At 33.7% G+C, this 10,828-nt stretch overlaps 1 protein-coding gene across 1 annotated transcript; it reads left to right on the top strand.

The window, feature by feature from the left end:
- The first annotated feature begins 3,187 nt into the window (after positions 1-3,187).
- LOC114713572 (cell division control protein 48 homolog B) lies at positions 3,188-10,560 on the top strand. Its single transcript, XM_028898243.1, has 13 exons — positions 3,188-3,323; positions 3,515-3,559; positions 3,852-3,926; positions 4,072-4,192; positions 4,311-4,460; positions 5,162-5,266; positions 5,755-5,854; positions 6,019-6,303; positions 6,385-6,554; positions 7,590-7,718; positions 9,222-9,309; positions 9,548-9,625; positions 9,958-10,560. Exons 1-13 carry the CDS (start codon positions 3,188-3,190, stop codon positions 10,423-10,425), a joined length of 1,950 nt encoding a protein of 649 aa, XP_028754076.1. The 3' UTR covers positions 10,426-10,560.
- The last annotated feature ends 268 nt before the right edge of the window (positions 10,561-10,828 follow it).

A 10,828-nucleotide genomic window follows, 5' to 3' on the forward strand; every position in this document is an offset into this window, starting at 1 on the left:
CCAGATAGTTATGGAACAGGTGAGCGTAATTGACGGGGGACCCAATAGTTGAATCATGTTATATATTAATTGTTTTTAACTAATTGGCCAGATGGGAAAACTACTCCCTCCGTCTCTAATTATAAGATCTTTTTTTTTTAATGGATTTGTCTATTTTTATAAGGTCTCTTTTAAGTTTATCTAAACATTTAATGCATTGTTACTTATTTTATCCCTAATGAATTTCATATATTACATTTTCTCTCTATTTATCTCATTATTATTCTCTTACATTTATTAGGAGTATATTTGAAAAAAAACTTACATTTGTTACATATTAATTACTTTTAACTAATTTTAACTATTTTCTTAAAAAGCATAATTTGACCAAAAGATTCTTATAATTAGGGACGGAGTAGTACTAATTTTGTTTTCTATTAGCCAAGTGCCATAAGTGCCGGGGAGCAGATATATGTGATATGTATTTTTTTAATTTTATATATGATTCTAAAATACATGCGTTCTTTATTATTCATCTTTTTATCATAAAATTTTGAAGCAGGTAAGATCATATAGATTTTGTTTTTTGGGACAGAAGTAAGATATCATATAGATTAGATACCTACTTTTGTTTTAATAAAAGTTTACTTTTAGTTTTTAATTAGAAAAATCAATATTTTAATCCTTATGATAATCATCATTGAGTTATCTGATACAAGAAAACATATAATTAAAATCATTAAACATTGTTCTTGGCCTTTCCATCAATATCCATCCATCCATCCTCCTCATTCACCATCATTACCCCATTTGATCCTAACATCACCAACTCTCCAATCAAGATCATTCTTCCTGTTGCTCGCATTCTCGCAAGACTCTGGTCTGAGAACAAGACACCATAGCTTCGAGGCTCGCCGTCTTTTATGGCCAATGAGAAGAGGTAATTTAGATTAGTGAGCTTCACCACCTGCTTGTCCTTCGTCAAAAGCCATGGAAGGTCACTAGCAATGAGTTTTGGCTTGCTTGGAATGGCAGTAGATTCCTGTAAAAGTGATTTTTTAGTCGTAACTAGATTGTGCTATCCCGTGCAACGTACAGGAGCTATTACTATAGAATAAATAAACATGTCAGAAGATTTTTGTTTCAAACTATGTGAATAAGTGTTTTTTTTTCTTTTTACCAGCATGTAAATAAGTAGTGGATAGTAGATGAGAAGAGAAGAAGATTTCTCAAAACTTTTTAAAACAAAAAAATAAAAAACACAAAAACAAAAACAAAAACAAGAAAGCATTTAAAAGTTGTTTTGGTTTTTTGGTTTTTAAAAACATGTTACTTTTTTTGTTTTTAAAACAATTAACTAAAAATAAGTTACCAAACAAGTTTTTTTGTTTTTTTATTTTTAAAAATAAAAAATTATTTTCAAAACAAGAAACCAAACAAACCTTAATTCTCTCCTTTTAAATTGCATTCTTTTTATTTGAAATAAGTAGTGTGAATACCAAATATATTAGTTTATGTATCCACAAGTAATAAAAAAGTGTCCTATTATTGTCTAAAGCATGGTACATTCAACTGATTTCTCCTTTGGTAGCTCATTATCGCGCGCACAAGTCGTCGTCTTCTCTTCGCCAATTCATGAGCTGCACTCACAAGAAGATGATATTTATACTCTTGAAATCACACCCAAACAACATGGGACTTTTTATTAGAAAAATAGTAAATAAAGATTCCTAATATATGAAATTGCGATTTAGGACCTTCAATTTGAAAAATGACAAATAAAGACCTGGTTCCATATTACAAATATGAAATCTTGATGAAATATCTAAAATGTCTCTCAGCCAAATTGTGATTTGGTTTACTGAAATTGTCATTCGTTATAGTGAACCTGTTATTTCCCATAGTTAACTTGTCATTTGGCATACGCTCAGCCAATTTGTGATTTGATCTATTAAAATTGTTATTTGTTAAAGTGAACTTGTCATTTCCCATAGTTAACTTATCATTTGGCTGAGGAGCATTTCAGATATTTTATCAAAATTTCTTATTTGTAATATGGGACCGGATCTTTATTTGTCATTTTTTAAATTAAGGGATTCCAATCATAATTTCACATATTGGGAAGTCTTTATTTGCCATTTTTTTTCCTTTTTTATTTGACACATCTACGCAATATCACAACAAAACACATCATACCATAATACCGATATCATCATATAAGACTTTTTTCTTTCATGGAATTTATTTTAGCGGTTCTTACCCTCCCATAATAATTAGGAAAAAGAAAAGAAAAGAATTTGAAAGTACTCCTCTCCAATTCAGTACACATGTCACTTTCTAAGGGGGGGAAAATGATAGTCATCGTTCTAAGTCACTTTCCATGAAAAAGATAAACTACTAATGCTTTTTTTTTTTTTTTTTTTTTTATGATGAGTAGGGCAAGAGGTTGCATGTGAAAGAAATACTTCTCCGGTTCTTAATATAGAACTCAATTGTTAAGTTAATTTTGGTCCTAAATATAAGACCCATTTATCATATTTATCTATTTTCTCTAAATTACCCCTATAGATACTCCCTCAATCATAATCAAGTAAAAGAATGAGAGGAGGTATTAAAAAAGATGATTATGGTGTTTTAGGAAAAATGTGTCACATTTCTCATAATTAACTAACTTACCTAACTTTCTTAATCTAATCAAATTAGTTAAATGGATCTTATATTAAGGATCGGAAGAGTAGTTTTTAAGGATGATAAATTCAAGAAGGGTAAATTAAAATAGTTAAAAATAACTCATATATATACACAAACTATTTGGTAATTATAATAGGGGTAAAAAAAATAGAATATTTTAATTTTTAAAAATAATGCTAACTCTCTACACTTTATATCTAGGGTATAAAGTTAAATTTCATTTTTACTTAAATTTAAAAAAAAAATTTTACACTCGTTGGTGTCAATAACTAATGTGAAAAATTATTTACAACTTTTTTAAACAAAAATTAATTAAATTATCGGTCTCCGTGTTTTTCGCCCACTGACTTGGTGGCTGAACGTTCTTCTTATTTCCCTAATCAGTAATCTCTAGTTCACTACTGTTGAGGCCACGGGCAGGGCCGTATTACAATAGAGCTACCTAGCCTACTCATTGGCGAGAACCTTCGGCCTCCGGTGAAAGCGTACCCTTTTCGTCTCTGCCATCTGAGCTCAAATGGAAAGCCACAGTAGCAGTACCGAATACCGGTGGAAAGCTGAAGACGCCATTGCTGGCAACGCGAAAGCTCTTCAAGCTCTGAGAGAGCTCATCATATTCCCGCTTCTCTACTCCCACCAAGCCAAGAAGCTCGGTATCAAAGTAAAGCTTCTTCCTTTCTCTCTATCCCTCTTTTCCCTTTACCGTTTTGGGTTCAAGCTATGAACACTCCCACATCATATATATATGCTTAAGTGCTAGAACTGCATGATTATGATTAGATGAATTCATCTCTTTCTAGGCCACTGTTGTGTTTATTGCTTTTTTGTTTTTTTGTGCTTTCAGTGGCCACAAGGTTTGCTGCTGTACGGTCCTCCAGGCACTGGAAAGGTAACTTCTTCAAATGATCCATTCAATTTAACACGGTACAGAGGTGTGGACCAACCCTGTTCCTTCCATTGTATTGGTTGGTAGATATAAACAATAACGTAATTTCGTCCTTGAAGTAAAGAACAGTGTTGAATTCGTGGTTTAATCATATCTTGCCTTCAAATGGTGAGGCGTTTTTTATTTCTGATCTTGAACGCCATGTATAATCTGTTATGATACTAATCAAGTTGTTTTTGAAGCTTTAATTAATTGTTTTGTATACAAATATTTGTATATCTTGTGAACCTTCCAGTTCGAGTCATGCGACGCAATGTCCTGTTTGGTTTGCTTTCTGTTCAGTATGGCTTCATGGGTTACCCAGTGGGAGGTTACCTTTAGTTGGAAAATGCTTGGTTTAGGCTTTAAAATCAATTCAAGTTTATTGCATTTCTGGTATCTTTCAACAGCAATGAGTAATTAAGATTGATAAGATAACCGGATGATTTTGCGATATATTGTTCTTAATGGTTTAGAATTATCATTTTGTTTCGCTAATTCAATTTCATATTTAATATTTGATGTCTCATTGCTATTGCAGACAAGTCTAGTACGAGCCGTTGTTCAGGAATGTGGAGCACATTTGACAATCATCAGGTTCTTTCTTTCTTTCTTTCTTTTCCTTTTTTTAAATTTATGTTTGGGGATCTTGTGTTCCAGAGCTCTAGTCTACGTGAGTTGTCTGTCGTTATTTTTCTGTTTATGTATTTTGCAGTCCTCATTCTGTCCATAAAGCACATACTGGGGAAAGCGAGAGAATTCTCCGCGAGGCCTTTGCACAGGCATCATCTCATTCAACTTGTGGCAAGCCATCAGTTATCTTTATAGATGAAATAGATGTACTTTGTCCTCGGCGAGATTCAAAGTAAGGGGCAACTGGTAACTGTTCTGTTTTATATTTATTTAATTTTTCTCAGCATTTGCTTCATCTGTGTCATAAAGTGTTTTGCTATATTGAAATGACTTGTAAATACATCATCACAGTTTTGTCATAGTAGAGAAAATGTTATATGGTGTTTAGTAGAACTCCCCACCCATAATAATTAGATTAGTGATGATAGCATTAAAAGTTCTCCATTAAGTTAATGGAGCAACCATTACTAGGCTAATTTCTTTGCTGACGCATTCTGAAGGAAAGATGGCCTTTGGCAGACTTTATAATTACAAGTCATGGTCACAAACCTGTGATATGATCATGTTTGGTCACCATGACCGTCTATAGTGGTCTTAATCATGGGCAAGAAATCAGTTTGCTATTGTCGTTTCAGAAGAAAAAATCTTAATTTTTTTTCCTACTACACGGAACTTGTTTTATTTTACTTTATTTACTTGTAAAATATTTGAGCTAGTGTAATATTGATGAGTTCTAGAAAATTTTTAATTTCATATGTATAAACATTTGCCATAAATTCACCAAAAAACATTTGCGATGATATCTTCTATTAAGCAAAATACATGGCTTGAACTGATTTTAGTGAATTCAGAGATAATATACTTATGCATGCAGCATGCATACTAATTTCATCTTTTTTTCACTTCATTATTCTCCATATTCTCTACATGCAGGAGGGAGCAAGATGTTCGGATTGCTTCCCAGCTTTTTACATTGATGGATTCAAATAAACCATCCTCATCCACACCAAGAGTTGTTGTCGTTGCATCAACTAACAGGTTGTCTTTTCTGTTCTAAAAGGTTGATATGTACAATTATATGAATTGAAATGATAACGGTTTAATGTGTATTGGTCCTCACCGTTTAGAATTATTTATTTGTATCTGTTTTTTTCAACCTACATGCTGTGCTTAATATCTGGCTGAATGTGAATATTTATTATACTATGTATATGATGCTCTATGTGGTTGTTACAACAAGAATGTTTTGATTATCTGGCGTTTTAGAGCCTTTTTGCATGCCTTGATGGATCACTTAAGATTCACGTGCTCGTATACAATATTCTGTCATTTAGAGCCTTTCTTCCTGGAAGTGATGCTAGAACCTGGAAATTTCCTATTAGTCCTGATTCTTTGAAGCCTGTGGTCTTAATAGTAGAATTCTGGTGTCTTTTACAACTGTTTTAGTCTGGTCGCTGCAGCTCTATTTGTTGTTATTTATAAAATTTATTTCTGCATTTAATCTGGTTTCTGCATACTGCATACAGGGTGAATGCAATTGATCCAGCCCTTAGAAGGTATGGACGCTTTGATGCTGAAATTGAAGTTACTGCCCCAAATGAAGAGGAGCGTTTTCAAATTCTTAAGGTTTTATGTTTTGAAATGCTGATGGAATTCTGCTATCAACTGCTTAATGATAAAAGATTAAAAGTCATCCTTGAATTTTTCTACCATTTAGCTGTTTTGTAGGATTCTTGATTTCTAAAGTTCAACCGTGTCAGCTAATCTGATATCTAACAACTGACTTTCAGCTTTACACAAGGAAGATTCCCTTGGATCCCAGCGTTGACCTAAAAATGATAGCTGCATCTTGCAATGGATATGTTGGGGCTGATTTGGAAGCCTTGTGCCGTGAGGCTACTACATTAGCAGCTAAAAGGTCCGGAGATGCAAATGGAAATGCTGGTCACTTAAGCATAATGATGGAAGATTGGAACAATGCGAGATCTGTTGTTGGTCCAAGCATAACAAGAGGTGTTACAGTGGAAATTCCTAAAGTGACTTGGGATGATATTGGCGGATTAAAAGAATTAAAGGTTTGTACTTTGTAAATTATACATTTGACATCACTCTGGTATCAACCGAGATTAATGGTAGTTGTCTGTATCCTTGAGCAGAAAAAGCTTCAGCAAGCTGTTGAATGGCCTATCAAGCATTCTGAAGTATTTTCTAGATTGGGCATTTCCCCAGTGCGAGGGATTCTCTTGCATGGGCCTCCAGGATGTTCCAAAACAACCCTTGCCAAAGCTGCTGCACATGCAGCCCAAGCTTCTTTCTTTTCCTTGAGGTTTTAACAATTTTCTATATTTTATTAGGGTTTCCCTCTGCCTCATGTGAGTGTCTTTGCATGATTAAGACTTGGTATTCATCTCATATGGAGCAAACCAATGGATGCAACTGGGTCATATTTATTCACATATAGTCTTTTAGGTCAGAGAATTGACAACTAGTTATATGAAGTCCTCCAAAACATTATCGTTGCTCCTGTACACGAGAGTTGCTTGCTCTTGGAATCTCTTTCATTTCAACTATTTGTTCTTTTTTATCTTTCTACCCCTTCCATTGACATGAGATACTTTTGATACTTTTTTGAAATATATGTTGATCCTTGAAAGATACTCCTATCATCAATTTCATCCTTAAAAGTTTATATATATTATTATCAATTTAATCCTTTTTGTAAATAAAATTTTTAAGTCCTGACCTTTGCTCACTTAGGATTTAATTGATAACTATAAACTTCTTGTTCGTGACAAAAATGATGTATTTCTAAAACCTTAGAACTGAATTAATGACAATAAACTTCTAAATCAAAACTAAACAAATTAATGACCATAGACTTTCAAGGACTAAATTGATAATTGTGGTCTCTTTCAAGGATTCATATGGTAGTTAAACTCTAGTCTTTTTATCCTATTTATAAGTCACTTTCAACATGTTTCACACAATCCAAGGAAAACTTTAAATTTTATTATCATTTAAAATTTAACAATTTTTCAACTTTATCCCTATTTAATATATATTATATTTCATGTAAATAAAGTCAACACAATAATAAATGAAGGGTAAAATTGGATATCCATACAAAAAATTTCTCTCGGTGCCCTATAAATAGGTTCAAAAAATATCTTCTCTCTTTACCCTATAAATAGGACCATAGGGGTACTTTCCTTACATCAATGATCTCATACTTTGATTTGTTTTATATTCTGTTGATCCATATGATTGTATTTCTATTTAAAGCATTTTTTTGCAATTGAGTTTCCATGCAAAATTTATTTATAAGAGATGAAAAACCTTAAAATGATAGATGATGGGTTAGTGGTGCAGAAATGTATTCGATGTATGTAGGAGAGGGGGAAGCATTGCTTCGGAATACATTTCATAGGGCACGGCTTGCAGCACCCAGCATAATATTTTTTGATGAGGCTGATGTGGTAGCCGCAAAACGGTGAGTTGCTAATCTGTTTTAAGGATTTCTCTGCATATGCAATCTATGCTAAACATGATTGTGATGTGCTGTGGGGATTTTATTATTGCTTTATAATTCCTGTGACAAACCATCGAAAAGTGAATTATTGTCATAGAGACTAAGGAGGTATAAGCTGCTTAGCCCCACAGTAAATAATATGGGTTGTTCTTTGGTGTATATAGTGGATTTAGTTCTCTCACTTGTAGCTCCCCGCCTTCCCATCCCTCATGGAAAGGGGGTTGTTCCCTATCTCTCTTGGAGTACTTAAGTGGCTCCATAAAGGACTAATTATAGGTTTCTGATTGGTGCAAAAGTCGATTGACGTGTACCTGTTGGGATGTCAGCTTTCCTAGGTAGTCAATTGAGATCATGGTAGTATAGGTTATTTAGTCTCGTGTTGAGCAACGCATGATATTTAATAGGGTACTCGAGTAGGTTGGTTCTTCTGCCCCATGCATGATTTTTGGAATATGTTAATCAGTACACAAGTGCTTAATATATAGTTAATGGTTACTTTGCAATTTTTTTGCTTTCATTTTTTTGCTTTCTTATCTTATACTTCTCCGGTTCTTAATGTAGGACATAATTGTTGAATTGGTCTTGGTCCTAAATGTAAGACCTGTTTATCATATTTATCAGTTTTTCTCAAATTACTCTTATTGATACTCTCTCAACTATAATCAAGTAAGAAAGGGAGAGGGATATTAAGGAGGATGATTATGGTGTTTTAGGAAAAACATGTCATATTTCTTATAATTAACTAACTTACCTGACTTCTTTAATCTAATCAAATTAATTAAATAAATCTTATATTAAGGACCGGAAGAGTATTGCTTATTTCCCGGTTGGAGCAAAATATGCCCTTCTTGATTATAGTTAATATCCTTATGCATGACCCTTCCCTGCCGGACTGTTTTATTTTTCAAAACAACTTGATCCTGCATATACTATTTCAAATACATGTATATGAGATTCAAAAAGGTGCTTGATTTAATATAAGCATGTGCGAGGATTTTAGTGCACCCATTAGTTTATGTTGATTCTGCAGTTTTTTTTTCCTTGTTTCTAAACTCATCAATATAAATTTTTATGGTGGCTTTTCTGAAGAACTTGTTTTTTCAAGTAGTTTCTATATCATCCATTTGAACTATAAAATCCATGCTTAGTTTAATTATGATTGCATGACGTATCCATGGAGAACCAGACATACTACGCATGACAAATAAGTGGATATGCATTTGACAATGTTCTCGAAAAATCCAGTAAATTGTCTTCTAAGAACGTTGTATCATATTTCTGGTGAAAAATTCTGGGAAATAATAATGTAGAGAGGAAAGTCAGCTGTGGAAAAAAACCAAATTGGACCATTGAAAGTTAAGTTCTTTTTTGACTTCATTGATGCAAATTTTTTGTGCATTGGAGCAGAGAATTTTTTTTCTATTTCCTGTGCATAAGTGCTGATTTGAAGTTCTCCCTTAACAGGGGTGATTCTTCAAGCAATAGCAGTACGGTTGGAGAGAGGCTTTTATCCACCCTCCTGACTGAAATGGATGGTTTAGAAGAAGCTACAGTAAGCTTTCTGTGATTGCTTGTGTGTGTACTGTTGCTTATGAAAACTTGTTATTCCTTCCTTAACCTTCAGTTGTCTCTTATAAATCCGTGTATCTGACTATAAGCTGTATTGAAAGAATAAAGTACACGTTACATGAAATGATAATTTTTCTTTCAATCAAGTTCCTATTCTAGAGAATGGCGGTGGTCTTCTGGTTCTCCCTTACATTATGACTATATCCATTGTCAATTTTCAGGGAATCCTTGTATTGGCAGCCACAAATCGCCCTTATGCAATAGACGCTGCACTAATGCGCCCGGGACGTTTTGACCTGGTGAGAACTAGTATATGCTACCTAACACCCCCCCCCCCCAAAAAAAAAAAATCCATACTTGTGATTCACACGGTTTTGTTCTCAATATAAAGTTTGCATGTAGCTATGTTCAGCTGAAAAACTGAGATTTATGAAAATGTTGAGAAACCAACCAAAGTGAGAGACTCCTAAGAAATTAGGAGTTGATTGTTTTTATCTCCCAGCATCATCTTTAATCTTAGTTAGTACTTTTCTTCATTATTATAAACAAATGGAAAGTGGCGGATTCAAATATTCTATCTCACTCGTCTTTTTTTTTTTTCCCCTTTTTTTTTGGTGGGCTGAATTGATAGGTGCTGTATGTGCCCCCACCTGATTTGGAAGCTCGATATGAAATACTCTGTGTACATACACGTGGCATGAAGCTAGGGAATGATGTCAATCTCTGTAGACTAGCAGAAGATACGGAGCTATTCACAGGTGCCGAACTTGAGGGTTTATGCAGAGAAGCCGGAATCGTTGCTCTAAGAGAAGACATATCAGCTACTGTTGTGTGTGACCGCCATTTTCAGGTTGTGAGAAATTCTGTGAATCCAGCATTAACAAAAGAAGAAATTGATTCCTATTCATCTTTCATGAAGACCTCGTCTTCTGCATTTTCTAGGCATGTAGAATCAAGTTCAAAACATGATAGAAAGAAAAGTAGTAACATTTTAGGCTCCATGGTTAAACTTGGTATTGTCAGCTGTATGCTACTTGTTGCTGCTAAATACTTTTTCGTGCATGAAGAACAATCTGTAAATGAAGTGGCTGTCACATGAAGAATGTATACCATTTTGTTTGTAGCCTTACTGTTAGCTCGGTTTAACATTCAAAATCCATTGAAGTACATGTTTCTGGTTTTTTCTTATTTTGGAATCTATGCTTTTTGCAGATTTGATCTGATCTGATCCAAACTCCTTATTAGTTCTTCAATTTGATTTTGTTAATTGGCGTTCGGTATTTGAGAATTGGGAATTTAGTTTCAATAAGAAATTTGAATAAAGCCTCTTGCCCCTAGTTTTCCTCACATTAATTTGGCCTAAGGCTATGTTAAACCATACATGTCTATAAATGCACAGATGCCTAGTAATGATAGGTATCGTTCTTTCATTGGTGTTAATAAATTTGGTATTTGTGTTTCATGTGTCCTTGTTTGTTTATGGTATAGTCCTTCTGGTAGTC

Source organism: Neltuma alba, unplaced genomic scaffold (genome assembly GCF_004799145.2).
Source record: "Neltuma alba isolate B1F8T4 unplaced genomic scaffold, ASM479914v2 tig00011438_pilon, whole genome shotgun sequence".
In the NCBI taxonomy this organism is placed as follows: Eukaryota; Viridiplantae; Streptophyta; class Magnoliopsida; order Fabales; family Fabaceae; genus Neltuma; species Neltuma alba.